General features: G+C 36.9%; 1 protein-coding gene across 2 annotated transcripts; it reads right to left on the reverse strand.

Annotated features, from left to right (window-relative positions):
• Nucleotides 1-1,492: 1,492 nt before the first annotated feature.
• Nucleotides 1,493-17,415, reverse strand: LOC107555700 (E3 ubiquitin-protein ligase AMFR-like). 2 transcript variants are annotated; one of them, XM_016238579.1, is made up of 14 exons: nt 17,378-17,415; nt 16,556-16,967; nt 16,369-16,461; nt 12,009-12,173; nt 10,305-10,457; nt 10,174-10,214; nt 9,953-10,085; nt 9,488-9,621; nt 8,065-8,175; nt 7,794-7,984; nt 5,290-5,393; nt 5,065-5,199; nt 4,767-4,957; nt 1,493-3,154 (listed from the first exon to the last, which is right to left on the reverse strand). In XM_016238579.1, exons 2-14 carry the CDS (start codon nt 16,805-16,807, stop codon nt 2,977-2,979), a joined length of 1,881 nt encoding a protein of 626 aa, XP_016094065.1. In that variant the 5' UTR covers nt 16,808-16,967; nt 17,378-17,415; the 3' UTR covers nt 1,493-2,976. The 2 variants fall into 2 exon arrangements, with proteins under 2 accessions (XP_016094065.1, XP_016094064.1); XM_016238578.1 differs by having other exon boundaries at nt 16,556-17,415.
• Between the last annotated feature and the right edge of the window lie 204 nt (nt 17,416-17,619).

Consider the following 17,619-nt stretch of genomic DNA (forward strand, 5'->3'; position numbering starts at 1 on the left):
AGCCTGGATAGAACAAGAGCTTGAACAAGGAGTTGTGTAACATGTTCCAGAAGAAAGGGCCTGATCTTCCTAAGGTTGTATAAAGCAAATCTGCAGGACCGGGCAGTTTTAGCAATGTGGTCTGAGAAAGTTAGCTGATTATCAATCAAAACTCCAAGGTTTCTGGCTGTTTTTGAAGGAGATATGGTTGATGTGCCTAACTGGATGGTGAAACTGTGATGAAGTGATGTGTTTGTTGAAACCACAAGCAGTTCTGTCTTAGCCAGGTTGAGTTGAAGGTGATGGTCCGTCATCCAACAAGAAATTATGCTGAGATGCGAGCAGCTATCGTCGAATCATCAGGATGGAATGAGAGGTAGTGTTGAGTGTCATCAGCATAGCAGTGATATGAAAAGCTATTTTTCTGAATGACAGAACCTAGTGATGCCATGTAGACAGAGGGTCCAAAGTGGTCCAAGTACTGAGCCCTGAGGTACCCCAGTAGCTAGATGTTGCGACTTGGACACCTCACCCCTCCGAGATGCCTTGAAAAACCTATCTGAGAGGTAAGACTCAAACCACTGATTGCAGTTTCTGAGGTGCCCTTTGCCAACTGGGTTGACAGGAGGATCTGGTAGATAACCGTGTCAAAAGCAGTGGACAGATGCAGCAAGATAATTAAGCATCTAAAACATTTAAAGTTGTTGAAAAAGTTGTTTATGGCCAAGTCTGCAATTAAAATAAATAAATTAAAATATAGAAATTAAATCAAAATATAGTATTAAACTAATGTTTTGAAATGTTACTGCAATAAAAAAAAAAGTTTTCTATTTTCATAGAAATAATTATAAAGAACAGTGGAAAAATAAATTTTCAAATGTTTTGCCTGATAGTGCATCAATTATATTTACTTTAAAATGTACTTCACTGTGAAGTAAATCTGTTGTGTAGTTTTATGAATAAAAAAAAAAAAAGTTGAATTAAATTTGCGTACTTTTTGTGACTTGACCAGTGCAAAATCAGAATATTGTATTTCAGGGTTACCACCTGTAATATATTTACATGTTCTTTGTGTTTTCATTCATATACAACATAAAACGCACTGGGACACTGTAAAATGTGGGTAAAAGCTTCTAAAGCAGCTGTGACTTTTATTTTGTACAGGGTCATTTCACATGTATTTTACAATTTTTATTACAAAATTATTTACACAAATCAAAGTATTATTGTACCACTGTAGATTTGAGGCACAAATGAATGAATTGTGTACATAAAGCAATCCAAGACTTCCCTCTGCTTTACAGCAAACAGCATGACCACCAACCAAATAATGTATTATCTGAATCATTCCAGTGGATTTCATTCATACATTTTTTTAAGAAATACTGCTGAAAGGTGCATCTGTGCAACCAAAACAAAATATTCGACATCGACCTGTGGTCATTACGATCACAATAACCAGCTTCATTAAATTAAATCACTATGAGAGTCTTTGGGAAAGTTGATCAGCAAAACATATGAATACAAACAGTCAGTGATTTCATCCACATGAAAAAGACATCCACATGAAAGCTTAAAAAAAAAAGATCAAAAAGTCCATGTATGACACTAAAAATATTTGATAGAATAGATTCACAGTGTAAAATATCAGAGACAATTCTGAAGATGTAATTCTTTTTTGAGGTTGACAAACAGGCTATAAAGCCAATAAGTTCTTGATGAAATAATCTGTATAAGTGGCCATGGTTATGATGGTTGGGATTATGTTTTTTTAACAGAAGGCAAATGCAAATTAAAAGTCACGTGCTATTACATGAAAAGCTTGTTCACTTCAAACTCAACATGCAAGATTCTGAATTGTTTGTGGTGTCCATGCCAAATTATCCTGTGAAAATTCATTTTTAGGCATTAGTACATTAGTGCGCTGAGTAATAAAGGTCTATTCAAATACAAACACAATAAAACTGACAAAACTGACCATAATTGTCTATGTTACATTTAAATAACCCAATTAAAAGGACCTTAGTTACGGTAGATGCTTCATTTAATTTGAACCAAATGAAAGTTATATGAAAATTAAAATAGGACAATGTTAAACATCTACCCTGACTAAGGGAACATATGCTTCTCCTTTACTGTAGCACAAAACAGAGAGTAAAGGAAACATTTCCTCACTATATAACCACCAGTACAAGTTCAGAATGTGAGATAAATGAAACATAAAACATGGCTGTTCTGAATGACAACAGTAGAGAAACAAGATCATGTGACTAAATGAACACCTTCTATGATGCATTTGTTGTCACAACAATGTGAGAACAGACAGTAGGATCTATGCCACTTTCCTTTTTAACGGTCTTCAGAGACTCTAAAATGCTGGGATGGCATTGTAAGCATATGAGATTGTAAGCTCAAACTCGCAAGATTGTCTCTTTTCGAGCACATGAGCCAACCAAATCGACTTAAAGGCAGATTTAAATGCTAAAAAGCAGCAAAAATGTGTGGATATTTGCTGGCAAAAGAAAAAAAACTAAATTCCGGCATGTTGTTTGTTGCTTAAGCTCTAGAATCGAACTGTTAGTACGCAACATAATATTGTTAAAATTGTCTGATTCATACAAAGACGTTTAAGAAATGAGGCATTCCAAAAGTGAAAAGAAATTCAAACTCAGGAACCTTTTTTTTTTTTTTTTTTAAATGTGAGCAGCTGTCCAAACCATGCTCTTGTTTAGGTACTAACATTTTTTTAATTATTTTGTCAATGGCAGACATGAATAGAAGATGCATGTGTCTTTTTCTTTTATTTGATGCTTGCCAAAATTTTACTACAATTCACTGGTACGGCAATGACGCCATATATTACTTCAAAGGACAATGAAATCAAATGTTTGATGGGTACATATATAGTTGCATCTAGCACAAATGTGCATTGATCAGCCCAAAATTGTATGACAGCATGGCTGTACCACAGGTGCATCATGCATGTTTTTGCTCGACTCAAAATGGGGGAGGCTCGTGCCTCTGTATGCGTCTCTCTGCTGCGGCCGCCATTCTTCTGCGCCTCAAGGTCACGGAATCTGAGTCTTCATCCTCCATGGAGGGCATGGCATCATCATTATCAGCGGCAGAAGCAAAAAACAGATCTTCTTCATCAGATTTTTTGTGTAGATAACGTCTAACAAAGAGAGAACACAGTGTCATACTAAAACTTAACAGGACTTTAAGCAAAGCCTTGGGGTACTCCTACTGATGACTGAAGATTCTGTAAAGCTTTTCACTATGTCCGACAAATGACAGACTGTAAGTCATATATTTCCAACAGAGAGCAGTACCAGTGCAGTGTACCATATGCAGATTTTTCAGACCCGATGTGAGCTTTGTTTGTTAAAATGAGTGGTTATGGATATTTGGCATTTTTTAAATATCGGCATCGGCCGATAAGTTTTTCTGTTTGGCCGATACGTACAAGGTGGGACTTTTATTTTGACGGCGCTGAGCACACAGTGTCCACATTCTCCCTCTTGTTCACCGTCGTCGTTAACAGTTCTGTCTTATACGGATAGAAGTCTGTCTAATAATCCGATATAACTGTTAAACAAAGGAATAAAAATGTATACAAAAAGTATTATAACGATTGCTTTTATATTATTAGTAAAAAAAATGCAAACATTATAATACTTTCTCGTTTGCCGTCAGCATTCAGCAAATATACATTTACATCATTTAAACAAATCTTTGAACGGCTAATGAAAATTTAATTTCACAAACCTTGCAAACTTAAGTCAAATCCAGTTGAGAGATCTTGTGAAGTGTGCATGTGAACTGCATGATCAAGTGTTCTCTGCGTGACTTTCAGTCCATGGAAATTGAATGCTTTAAACATTAAATTTGTGATTTCAAATTATGCTGCGCTTTATGCATTTGTCCACTGTCATATTCATGTCATTTTCACTGTGTGCGGTATGTAAAATGAGTGTTACCTTGGCTTTATTTGAAAAAAATATGATTCCCAACGCACACAAACTTCCCAGAATACTGAGTGCTTGGTTACAGTTTAATTCCTTTTTAATTATATTTTTATTAAATATTTATTTATTTGTGGAAAATACTTTGTCATCTAAAGTATAAATATGAGTATAAGTATAATCCATTTTCAAATGACTTCAAATTTCTTAAATATTAATTAAAATAAATACAATTATATCGGCCATCAGCCACCCTGCTTTCCAAGATATCAGTCGACCACTAGTTAAAATATTTGAACTTTTGCGGCTAGACCATATGTGAACACTCAACTTAATGTAACGTAATCTAATCAGATAAGACTTACTGGTATTTTCTAGGGGTGCAATGGTTCAAATTACTCATGGTTCAGTTTCTATCACGTTTTTAGAGTCAAGGTTTCGGTACGGTTCGGTATGTGCTATGTTTAGGGACAAAAGGACTCAGTTATTAATAACTTTTTTCTGAAATAATAATTACATTATTTGTTACCTTCATTAGCCCTAGAAAACCTGCTATGTTTTCTTTAAAACTTATATGTGGAATTTTTTTTGTGTGTGGATATATTCATACAATCATTCAACCATGGTGAATAAACAAAAGTTCAAATCTACCATACAATCAATTTGAAAGTTCTGTGCAACTGCCACTAGGGGGCGAAATGCAACAGTCATATGAAAATGGCGGTGATAGTGAAAAGACGGCTTACCTGTTACTTGCAAAATATAGCAAAGCAATATAAGCTGTTGAGCTCAGACTTGTTAAGAAGTTATAGGGAGGTTCACCTGCGCGCTCTTTGGAGTAGCTCCTCCTTCCTCTGCATTAGCATCCTCTGCCTCTCATCTGCGGACTTGGAAAAGCGGCTCCCCCGCACCTCAAAGTCTTCCGGCTCAGGGGCAGCGACCTCTGAACTGCCGCTGGCACCCGCTGACTCTTCAGGAGCAGTGTTCACCTGTATGGGTGTGCGCTCCAGGGTCTAGAGGAGAGAAACTTTCAAATTAGTAGTGTTTTTGTTGTTTCTATGCAAACAACATATGATTTCAGCAGCTAATAAACACCTTTTGGTAGAAGTGTTAACCTCACCTGTAATGGGAAAGGCACCTGGATCCTGCCCTCCAGGATGTTATCAGTGGTGACCTCAACAGAGCGTGTGAGCTGCAAATCCTGCAGGATCAGATGATAAGGGACCTGTGGAAACATTTCCTGAATCTGATGGGCCTGTGAAATCCAAGGAAAGCCAGGTTTATAACACGTGGAGAACAGATGAGGCTGTTTGGAAACATGCTGGATGCCAGCAGAAGGACTCACCATGGCATTGAGCTGTGAGTTGTTGGCCTGTGCGATACCAAGGATGTTGGTGGTGTGCATGACTTCCACAGAGAAACTTGGCAGCCAACTGGCAATGCGGGACCCTGAGGGTGAACGAGTGGAAGTTAATATCTCATATGATGCTTTAATTACCGTACGCTTATTCGTTTCAGAGGTTATTAAAAATATTAATAATATATATGGAACATCCAAATAATCAATGTTATATTTTATTTGATTTTCACATCGATTAATTAAATGTATGATTTATTGATTTTTCCTTAAGTACTTACTCATTGCTGTTCACTCATTTATGTTTATCTTTTAGTTTTGTTTGATTTATGTTTTTATGTAATATTTGTAGTATTCTCCAAAAACATATATGTTATGCACATTTCATATATGTTTGAAAGATATATCTTCTTTACTGTTGTTTTGTTAAATATTGGAAATCTTTCAACTACTGCCCGAGTAATAATGTTTCTCAGAATTAGTCATTAACACTTCTAGATGTTCTTTTCCAGAAGCAGTGTTTTTGTAATATGTAAGATATATTTGAAAGTGCTTGTTTTGCTGTATTTGTTCTAAAGGTGTGAAAACCATGTCTAGCCACACATCTGTTTATTTTTGTAACCGCAACATCTGACTGGTTATGATGACCCGCCCAACAACATATGACACAATGGATGAGTGACATAATGGATAAGTCTATTCGACCTTTTCTTATTAGACATAAACACCAGTTTGGGAGGATGTAAGTTTCCTGCATACATATATACCTTGTGCCTACTTTGATGGCTTACTTTTACTCTTTTCTTCTCCTTCTTTCTTCCGTTTCGGTTTCTTTTCCCCTCTCCTTGTATTCTACTTATATCTTACTTCTTTTGGGCTTTTCTTCTGATATGCACTACTTCATCCCTTAGATATAAAAATGTGGAATACTCTGCACTTTAGTATAAATAATTGAATAAAATAGATAATTTTGTTTAAACTTACTTCCTATTATAATTTTCATATTTACTTTATTGCATCAATTTTTATTTAATAAATTAGTTTTTCCTCATTTGAAAATTGATCTGACTCGTCCTGCAATATCACAAAGAGTGAAAAATTTAAGGGGGTCTGAATACTTTCCGTACCCACTGTATATATATATACACACACACACATTATTAAAAATACTTTGTGCAGTCATACAGTGTTTTGTATTTACTTTTTTCTGAACTATCCATTTAAACAGGCTTTTTGCTATTGTATCAGTAAGACTTCAATATGTAAATGTTCTCTGCTCTGATTGGCTAACCTTTGTTCACTGTTGTTCATCAAGGCGGATCCACTTGCTCAGCACTGAATGGGCATTATGTAAGTTAATGATAAGCATATGATAGTTGACAAGCTTTTGGCGATGATGTCTTAAACATGATTTCTGAAGGAGCCACTGCTATAGCTAAGGTTGGGTACCGAACTTGGTACTTTTAAGGGTACCGACCGAATTGCGTCAGTACTACCGAGTACCGATTCACGTTAAATCAATCGGCGCCAAATTTCATTAACTGTGAACGCTTTATCTGGGCGCATACGCTACAGAGAGAGAAAGAGAGACCCTGTGACGTGAGGTCACCCCTGCAACTCGTTCAAACAACACACAGGGCAAGCTGAAATGTTCTGAAGTGTGGTTACATTTCTAGGGCCATATGGTTTCTGCGAAAACGCGGACGGGATCGTGGAGTCCATTCATAAAAACGCAATTTACTCTATAGCGCGGAATGCCACGGAATTCGTCAATTTTGGGCGAATAAATCAAAAGTAGGTCTGCCACTTAATTCAAATCGTGATATGAACTAGTGTCTGTGAATATTAAAATGCAAAAAGATGGTTTAAATATGAATCCTGCATGTTCCGCTTGCCTCTGTATGTATGAATGGCGGAAATGCGGTTTTGTTTACTACACAAATACTGACGCACGCTTGACGCTCGCGGTGATTTTCGGCCTCTGCGTCTCACTGTATGACGGCATGAACACAAAAACGTATTCCCCAGAGCTGCTGTGAGAGTCACTTCGCGAGAATTTTACAGTTTCATTTGAGAAAACTAGCATCATCATACTGTATACACACAGAAACTTCATGGCAACCTGCCAAAATAAAAGTACGGTTTAACATGTAACAGAAATATATTACTCTTGTATTACTTTTGTACAGTATAATGTACATCTTTAAATATTCCATTTTCTATCAAATTTAAATAAAACAATGAAATGATAAAAATAAATTTCAAACAGATTAATCACTTAATTGTAGAAAGAGACTTTTGGACTTATTTTTTCACTGAAATAAATGTTTTTGTAATTACACAGAGTTAAGTACCGAAAAAGGTAGCATTGGGTACCAGCACCGAAATTTGGGTACCGATACAGTACCGGTTCAAATGTGAACGTACCCAACCCTAGCTATAGCTAACTTTCAGTAAATGGTCTGGATTTTGCATGTAAAGAAACTCCTCACCATCAAAGTGGAAGAAGTGGTTATGCTGGTTGAGGTGCGGTCGGGCCTCTGTTCCTGGTCCAGCAGCCATGTTATCATCCAGCGGCTCCCTCTGGCCCTCCTCTCTCTCCCCCCCGCCTTCAGTAATGTTCAGTGACATACGGCACGTGGGACAGGAAGTGTCCTGCTCCAGCCAAGAGCGCAGACAGGAACTGAACAAACAATAAATGGTCAGACTAACGTTTAAAATATTAGAACACTAGAGTGCTGATAATATCTGGTTATTGCTCACTTATGGAAAAGATGGCCACAGGGCAGCTTGCGTGCTGTAGTCATTGAATCCCAGCAGATGGCACAATCGTCGTTATTAGCCAGCAGCTCATCAGGCGTTGCCACAGCAAACCTGCGCACAAGGAGAGGTGCTCATGTCAACACCAAGGTCTGGCTTTGATCAGCCAATGGAGCAGTCTGCTCAATTCTGATTCATAACACACATCGAATAACACATTGAAATATAGGATACACATGAAGCCTATGTTTAGAACTTTAAGGATTTTTGCATTGTGGAAATTAATTATTTTAATGACAATTAAGTCTCTAATACGAAAAATAACTTAAAATCAATACAAATAAAATCACATTCTCTAATACAGTAATGAAAATCACCCAGTCTGAATATGAATATATACAGTGTATATATATATATATATATATATATATATATATCAAAATCTGCATAAATTAAATTCAGTAAACAATGTACTATGATGTACAAATAAATAAATAATTATCATTCAAAGGTTTGGGTTCAGTAGGATTTTAAAAAATTAATCCTTTATGCTTACCAAGGCTGCATTTATTTGATCAAAAATACAGTAAAAACAGTAATATTGTGAAATATTATTTTCACAGCTGTTTTCTTTTTTAATATTGTAAACTGTAATTTATTCCTGTGATCAAAGCTGAATTTTCAGCATCATTACTCCAGTCTTCAGTGTCACATGATCTTCAGAAATCACTCTAATATGCTGATTTGCTGCTCAATAAATATTTCTAAAAATGATTTTAATAATTATCATCAATGTTGAAAACTTTCTATATTTTTCTTTTCAATATTTCTGTGGAAGCCATGATACATTTTTTTATTTTATCAGGATTCAATCATTAAAAGATGAACACAAAGTTTAATACTATTAATTTTAATACTATAAAACTACTATAAAACAATTAATTACTGAACCCAAACTTTTGGATTTGTGAGAATTTAATTACATTCTCATTATTACTGTTGTTATTATTTCAACTGTATAAACAGTTATTAAAATTACAATAATGAAATTCACATTTCAATTTAATTGAGAATTTGAGGTGCAAATAATTTAGCAATTCAAATAATCTATTGTTAACAGGTATAATTTTCTATAACTTCCAATTGTGCAGGGAGATATGACCTGGAGAGTTAGCCTTATTAGCTATAAAAATGTAACTAAGTAGTCATGTAGCAGACAGTGAATACAAAGCAGCTTATCAAGAGTAAGATCTCTGTTCAAAGGCCAAAGGTGATATCTTGTGCAAACATCTGGTTACTAGCCACAAACTTTACCCATTAAGTTATCTACTTCAGCATCTTTACTTAACAGTTGTGCAATAAAATGCAATGCCTGTAGAAATGCAGTTGTTTTATTAGCAAGTCTGAAGCGGATTAGTCTCCTCACCTGGATTCCATATTGTCAATAACACGCAAGTAGTTTTTATGGCGGCGAATTCTTCTCTGCACCTCGTGAAAGAGATAGCGCAGCTGCATAAAGATCACAAGACTAGCCATGGACAACCAGATGTTCCCGAAGAGCTACAAGGGAGTGAGAAACAAGAATACACGATCATAAAGGTACTTTGAATTATTCAAAAACTCTCATCTGAAGACGAAACACAGCCGTGAGAAGAAATTAGGTGTGCCACAGTATTTGCTTGAGGATGTTTGCGACTGATGGGCCACAAATCGCTTGCCAAATCAAGGTCATAACTGTAATCAGCTTCTGACAGATCAGTGAAGGACTCTAATAAGAGTCCAATGAGTCCTATCAGGTCAGATTCATCAATCACTATGGGCCAGTTACACAGCCATGATCACTCATTCTTGTATGTAACCCTCTTTGTCCATTCTTGAGTATGTTTCTCACCAGCATATGGATGTGATGCATCAGGTCTAGGCAGAGGATGGCTAACTCCATGATGAAGTCTGTGTAGTAGATATATGAGCTCTTGTTCTCCCAGGTTCCCTCATGGTTCAGGTCCCACAAGTGAATGGAATACCTGTAAATAACAGATCAAAACCTTCAGATTCACGCTTCTGCGCCCTCACGATGAACGAATCTGATGGTATTCTTAACAGAGCACACACCGTATGATGACGTGTCCTGTGCGCACTGTCACCAGCAAACACTGCAAGGCAGGAGACAAGGTTTGGGGTTGTAATGTGCTTGTGATGTGTCCTCCTCACAGTCGCTACAAAGGTTTGTGAAGTATTCTTACCTCGGCTGCCATGAAAGCGACAGTGTGCATGCCGTGAAGATGTCCGACTAGAGCGCAGAGCCCTGCTAGACCGCCACAGCACGCCAAAACAGATGCCAGCAGAGCCAACACTCGCACATGACTGCCCATCGGAGTAGTGGGAGAAAACGAGAGCTGTCACAGAGAATAACACAATACATAAATATAGAAATGAGGAAATAGGGAAAGGTGGAGGAAGGAGAGATGGACGGAGGGAGGGAAGGTAAATAAGGAAGAAAATAAGGAAGGTAGGGAGTAAATAAGAACAGAAAAGGGGAAAAAAAGTAGGGAAGCAAGGAAGTGAATAAAAAGGAAAGGGAAGGACGAGCTGTGGGAGGAGAAAAGGAACAAAGGAGGGAAGGAAGTAAATAAGAGTGGAGGAAGGAGAGGAAGCAAGAAAGAAAAGGAAGGAAATGAATGAAGAAAATAGAAAAAGAAGGGAGTAAATTAGAATGTAAAAGGAAGGAGGGGGAGGAAGTAAAGAAGGAAACATGAAGGAAGCAAGGAGGAAGTCATTAAAAAAAGGCAAGTAAAAAAGCAAGGAAAGGGGGAAGGAAGTTAGGGAAAAACATGAAGTAGTTGAATGAAAGGAAGAGGGAAAGAAGCAATCCAGTAACAAAAGGGAGCAAATAAGAATGTAATTAAAAAAGGAGGGCAGGAAGTAAAGGAAACATGGATGAAGCAAGGGGGGAATAAATGAAAAAGTAAAGAAGGAAAGGAAGGAAGAAGAAAAGGAAGTAGGAAAGGAATACAGTTAGGTAGGAAGGAAGAAATGAATGAGACAGTAAATAAGGGGAAAAACATGAAGCAAGTAAACAAGGAAGGGAGAAGACTAGCATGGATGGAGGAGAGAAAGAAGGAAATCAGCAGATCAGGAAGTAAATGACAAAGGAAAGGAAGTAAGGAAGGAAACATGAAGGAAGAAAGAAAGGAAGCCGGCAGGGAAAGAAGGTAGGTAGGTAGGTAATTCAATCAATTATTTATCTATTATCAAATGTTTTGAGCCAAGAAAAATATACATAAATATCTTAACCATACTCAGATTCTCCAAAAGATATCTTACAATTTCGTGATTTTTTTTTTTGTATTACATTGGCAGTTAAAGGTGCTGTATGTAAGTTTTTGACTCCACTAAAGCATAAAAATACCATAATATGTTTGCAGATATTTAAGAAGCATGCTAAGTTAACATACTTGTTTATCTGAAAAACAATGCTACAGTCAGTTATTCTCCTTTGAAAATGTGCGTTCCGTGTCGGAATGTCGGTCTCTGTTTTGGTTTGTGAAACCCGCCCACTGCCAGTTTACCCAATTGTATTTCCGGGTTGCCAGTTGGCAGAAAACACAGCGTATTTCATTCATCCAAATGCGCTCGTTCCTGTTGGTGTCTCAATTTGACAACCTGTGTGTGCATCAAGTCTGAGGAGGAGGGGCCAGGTGAAAAAAACCCTCTCCAATATTTTGAATTTGGACTGCAATACCTAGTTCAACCACTCGGTGTCAATCCTACATACAGCACCTTTAAAGCAAATGGTAATGTTTGTCAAAACAGGAAATTCTGAAAGTATGCCACGTAAAACAGGCTAAACGGTTTCCTGAATGAATTTGTCTAATAGTACTTCTATAAATGAAAGCTTCCACTCTTCATGAACATTAGTGTTGATGTGGTAAAGACGTTTTGCTCACATATTCAAAGCGGTCTTTGCAGAGCTGCACCATCAGATGAAGGAAAATGAGCACGGAGAACCACAGACACCACAGCACCACCTCCTCCACCCGCTGCACGTTCAGCACGCCGAAGATGAAGATGAACTTGTAGAAGATGAAGTTCCAGAACTTATCTTGCAGATGCTGGTCAGACAGAGAAGAGCACATAAGCAGACTGACATAAAGATGTTATTCCAGTGGAAAACAATGCATGTCATATACCAATTATATGATGCATATTTAAAAATCTACAGGAACATGTAAAAATGTACACTAGTGTTCAAAAGTTTGGGGTCGGTAAGATTTTTTGGTAACACTTTATAATAACTTTCATTAATACATCATTAACAAACATTATATAATGCTTAATTGATCATTAGTTAATATATATTTAAAGAGTTAGAAATGTGAGATAATGTGCTTGTTGATACACTTATTAAACATTAATGTTCAAACAAATCATTATTTCATCTAAGTTAAAATGCTTACAAATGTCATTAAACTTTCAATTCCATATGATCAAGCACTTATTGAAAATCTACAAATGATTTTAACAGATGTTATATAATGATTAAAAGCTTGTGTTAATGCACAACACTTCTGCTGCTATTGAGGTGTGATACGGGTAAGGTTAGGGACAGGTTTGGTGGTATGGGTTGGTTTAAGGGTTAGTTAAAGGGTCAACAGTGTACAGGGGTCAATTTGATTATTATAAGAGAACAGTTCAATCTGTCTATATTATATTGTTTTGATAAATGAAGTATTTTCTTTTAAAAAATGATTTGTTTTCCCATTTATTTATGATTCAAGGAATATCCTGTTTAATGATATACTGCAGAGTAGTATACTAATGTGAGTGTTGAGGTAATAAAAACATTTTTTTTGCACCAAAATTACAATCGGTTATGTCTTTAGCAAGCATTTAGCTAAACTTAACCAGCCACCCTTCACACAAACCTTACATTAGGTTACATTAGCTAAAAGTCCAATGCCCATAAATATACTTAATGATTAGTAATCGTTCATAAACATTTATACATGAATAGTTACAACTTTAGATTGGCTACTGCAAAAACATGAACAAATGATTAGTAAAGATGTGTGAATAGGGTAAATTCAGGTCTTTCGGGACACTTTTTGTCATCGAGATGACTGCTCATAAAAGGTATTAATGATTAGTAAGCGTTTATAAACATTTGCAGATGATGAATAGTTTCCACTTTAGATTGGGTACTGCAAAAACGAACAAATAATTAATAGATTATTTGTTAAGATGTGTAAATAGAGGTCTACACAACAAACAACGACCAACCAATGAAGATCATAAGAACTGAAAGTTTACTGACATTTCAAAGCATTTCAATTTACATGAAATAATCATATGTTAATCATTAGGTAACGTTTAATAAGTTCATTAGTAAACATTAACAAGAACATAATCTCAGATTTGTAGCTATGTGAATACAGTGGTGTCAAAAGGTTTTTGCCCCCTTCCTGGTTTTTTACATTTTTGCATATTTGTCACACTTAAAAGATTCAGATCATCAAACTAATTCTCTGACCGTGGTTCGCTGGAGTCCCAAAGCCTTAGAAATGGCTTTATAATCCTTTCCAGACTGATACATTTCAACTGTTTTGATTCTCATCTGTTCTTGAATTTCTTTAGATTGTGGCATAATGTGTTGCTCTTTAAGCATGCTTCACTTTGTCAGACAGGTTCTATTTAAGTGATTTCTTGATTCAACAGGTCTGGCAGTAATCAGGCCTGCGTGTGGCTAGTGAAATTTAACTCAGCTTTCTAAAATAATGTGGTTAATTGCAGTTCTTTCATGATTTAACAGGAGGGGGCAATCTTTTCACACCACTGTATATATTAACTAATGATCTGTTAAGCATTATATAATGTTTGTTAATTATTTATTAATGAAAGTTATTATAAAGTGTTATCGAATGTTTTTGAAATAAATATTTTCTGCTCACCAAGGCTGCATTAGATAAAAATACAGTAAAAATAGTAAAATTGTAAATTACAATTTAAAATAATTTATCTATTTTAATATATTGTTCAAATGTAATTAATTTCTGTGATCAAAACCTCATTACTCCAGTCTTCAATGTCACATGATCTTCAGAAATCATTCTAAGATGCTGATTTGCTGCTCAAGAAACATTTCTGATTATTATCAATGACGAAAACAGTTGTGCTGCTTAATATTATATTACACACACAATATACCAACACAGCGTTTCGATTCAGAAGGCCTTTATTGACACCCTGGAGCCGTGTGGAGTAGTTTTATGATGGATGGATGCACTTTTTTCGGCTTCAAAAACAGGGGCACCATTCACTGCCATTATACAGCAGTCAGGACAATTTAAAATATAACTGCGATTGTGTTCGTCTGAAAGAGGAATGTCAGATACGCCTAAGATGCCCCGAGGGTGAGTAAACCATGGGCTAATTTTCATTTTTGAAAATCCCTATTCCTTTAATTTCATTAAAAAAATTAAAAAAAATCTTACCGACCCCAATTTTTTGACCGGTCATACTTTGTGCGTGTGTGTGTCTAAAGATTATAGTCTTCTGCCAGTAAGTACATCACTGATTTGAATTATCTTTCCCCTTTCAGTTTCAAAATCTATCAACAACACTATATGAACAGCAAACTTTTGTTTAGATAAACTTTTGTCCTGATATTAGTATTGCCATCGGTCACTGAAAAGACATGTCATTCAACCATTAAAAAAGACAAATTCAACTTCAAAAAAACAAACAAACACCATAATGGAAGACCGACTAAGGGCGAAATCCAAACTGCTTTTTTGCGCCCTTGAAGGGCATTTCGGTAAGGGGACGCCATTTGTAGGGACGTTCCAAACGAAAGTGAACAACTGAATCCCTTCACGACGGGCCCTTCCAGAAGTCTGTTAGTGAAGGGAACACGCGATGGTCACTTCACGGAAGTGATTTCCGTTTGTGATCATGTAAACTTCGGTTAGGAGATATTTTTTGCTTTTTAAAGCAAAGTTGGGGTTGATTTTGAGTTCACATACAAACATAAATAGAATATTTTAATCCATTTTAATGTAAGACAACATATTTTTCGTCAGTGATAGAAATATGATTTATAATGGTAGTGTAAGCAAGTTTAGTTTGAATAAATAAGACAATTAGACAATATTTGAATAAAATAATAATAATAATGAGAAGAAATATATGCAGGTGCATCTCAATAAATTAGAATGTCGTGGAAAAGTTCATTTATTTCAGTAATTCAACTCAAATTGTGAAACTCGTGTATTAAATAAATTCAATGCACACAGACTGAAGTAGTTTAAGTCTTTGGTTCTTTTAATTGTGATGATTTTGTGTGCATTTAATTTATTTAATACACGAGTTTCACAATTTGAGTTGAATTACTGAAATAAATGAACTTTTCCACGACATTCTAATTTATTGAGATGCACCTGTATTTGCAACAACTGATGGAGTGCTGAATGCTGCATGCACGCGCAGCGGTGTCAAGGTAACATTTGGTCAGTCATTCCCTTCGCCGAGGGAGTTCCAAACGCTTATATTAGACAGTAAGCTTATATGGGGAAGTTGTGGTTAGAGATGGTTAGATGGTTAGAGAGTCGGACTCGTAACCCAAAGGTTGCGGGTTCGGGACTCGTACCAGCAGGGATTGTACTTTGTTTGACAGAATGTACAGCACTCTCTCCCACCTTCAATACCATGACTGAGGTGCCCTTGAGCAAGGCCCCAAACCCCCAACTGCTCCCCGCAGCAAAAATGGCTGCCCACTGCTCCGGGTGTGTGTGTGTTCACTGCTGTGTGTGTGCACTTAGGATGGGTTAAACACAGAGCACTAATTCCGAGTATGGGTCACCATACTTGGCCATGTCACTTTCACTTAAAATTGTGCGGATGTCCCTATCCCTAATGCGGATGTAATGCCCTACACCCTTCAAAGAACACACTTCAAGGGCTCTGCCCTTCGAAGGGAGTAGGGCGTAGGGCATAGCTCACATCCGTTTGGAATTCGCCCTATATGTATCTATAAGGAACTGACAAAATACCTTTTGACAACTTTGGAGTTGTCAAAAATATGTTGTGATGTCAATAATATTATAGTTTGTCTCATTTAAATGTTGCACCAAACACAGACTGTATTTTATCTTATAATCATAAATATATTAACCATATATTCCCTGTTATTAAAAATATAAACACTGCCTTAAATTTAAAAAAAATATATAATGCCTTTTTAATATTACAGTTGGATGATTTATGGTCATTTGCCACAGCGTGCCCCTGATAAATGACTCCTAACGTTACCTGTTTCTCACTGACTCTCAGCGGTCCAAACACGATGCACTGGATCACTTTAGCTATTAACATGAGGATGCAGCACGCTGTGTTCACCATCACCTGCGGGAACATAACAGCTTCTTTCAGAAACAAAAAAAGGTCACGGATCAACCCTTGTGGGTTCTGAAACTACAACATTCAAGCCTTCACATACCCAGACGAAGAGACTGTCCGTGATGAGATACAGCAGCACATTAGTGCCCACGTTACCAAAGCTGTCCAGCTGATCCAGCTGGATCTCCTCCTCTGATGTGCTGTGTGAGTCCTCTGGCAGTGCAGAGGAGTACTCCGAGTCTCTGACTGTGCTGTAGGCACTTAAGATGCTCCCAGCCAGCAGGACTGTGCTCAGAGCGGTGTACGTCTGTAAACTGGGCCAGGGGAACCTCTCCAGAAACAGCAGAGGCATCCTGACGGTTTCTCAGCGTCGGGATTATAGGGATAATTGTCAGTTTTCCTTTTCTGGATGTTGACGGAATCTGCTCTAACGTTACCAATCCCAGTCCAGAAGAAACCAGGTGTCCTTTTATAGACGACAACAGGTTCTCCACAGTCAAATGCAAACTCCTCTTAAATACAAATACATATCAGGATCCGTTTCAGAAGGGCTGTGTTTAACGCTACGTGGCCTTTTCTGTTTACATGCAGGAGACTCCAAACAAACTCGAAAAGACAATATATCGCTATGTATTGTGTTTAAACCCCATTACGGCGAATACAATTCAATTCTTATCATTCGTAAAATAAATGCTTATGTTTCCAGAACATATGGTTATTTTGCATTAGCATGAAAGCTAGCCTGCTTCAGCTGCGCAATGATTAAAGCACGACACACAGCATCAGAAACCCATCAGACGCTCTTTAAAACCGCCACATGCTTGACGATCAGTCTGGTATCCGCTTGGCTTAAATCAAACTGTGAAATATCAGGTCTAGACCTGTTTCTCTGACTGTTTCTAGCACTCTCTGTCCCTCATACCCGTTTCCGCTGCCTCTGACGGCATCTGGCGAACTTCCGGTGATTATGTGACAATGGGCGGGGCTTCCCATGTAAACAAATAGGCTATGAAACATTATAAATAGCACCTATGACTACAAGCCATATTACCCTTACAGAACATAACCATGATAACCACAGTCAAATTCTGCCTAGTTATTATTATGTTGTTGATTAAAGAACAGGTTTTGGTACTAAAATAGCACCTGTATTACCTGTTATAG

The sequence above is a fragment of the Sinocyclocheilus grahami genome, unplaced genomic scaffold (assembly GCF_001515645.1).
Source record: "Sinocyclocheilus grahami isolate Dianchi unplaced genomic scaffold, SAMN03320097.WGS_v1.1 scaffold543.1, whole genome shotgun sequence".
Taxonomy (NCBI): Eukaryota; Metazoa; Chordata; class Actinopteri; order Cypriniformes; family Cyprinidae; genus Sinocyclocheilus; species Sinocyclocheilus grahami.

Coding starts and splice junctions, on each gene's coding strand:
- LOC107555700 (XM_016238579.1), bottom strand. CDS start 16,807: ATGCCTCTGCTGTTTCTGGAGAGGTTCCCCTGGCCCAGTTTACAGACG. Junction 10,458..12,008: donor GCAAAGACCGCTTTGAATAT/GTGAGCAAAACG, acceptor TCTCTGTGACAG/CTCTCGTTTTCTCCCACTAC. Junction 9,622..9,952: donor TGCATCACATCCATATGCTG/GTGAGAAACATA, acceptor ACTCCCTTGTAG/CTCTTCGGGAACATCTGGTT.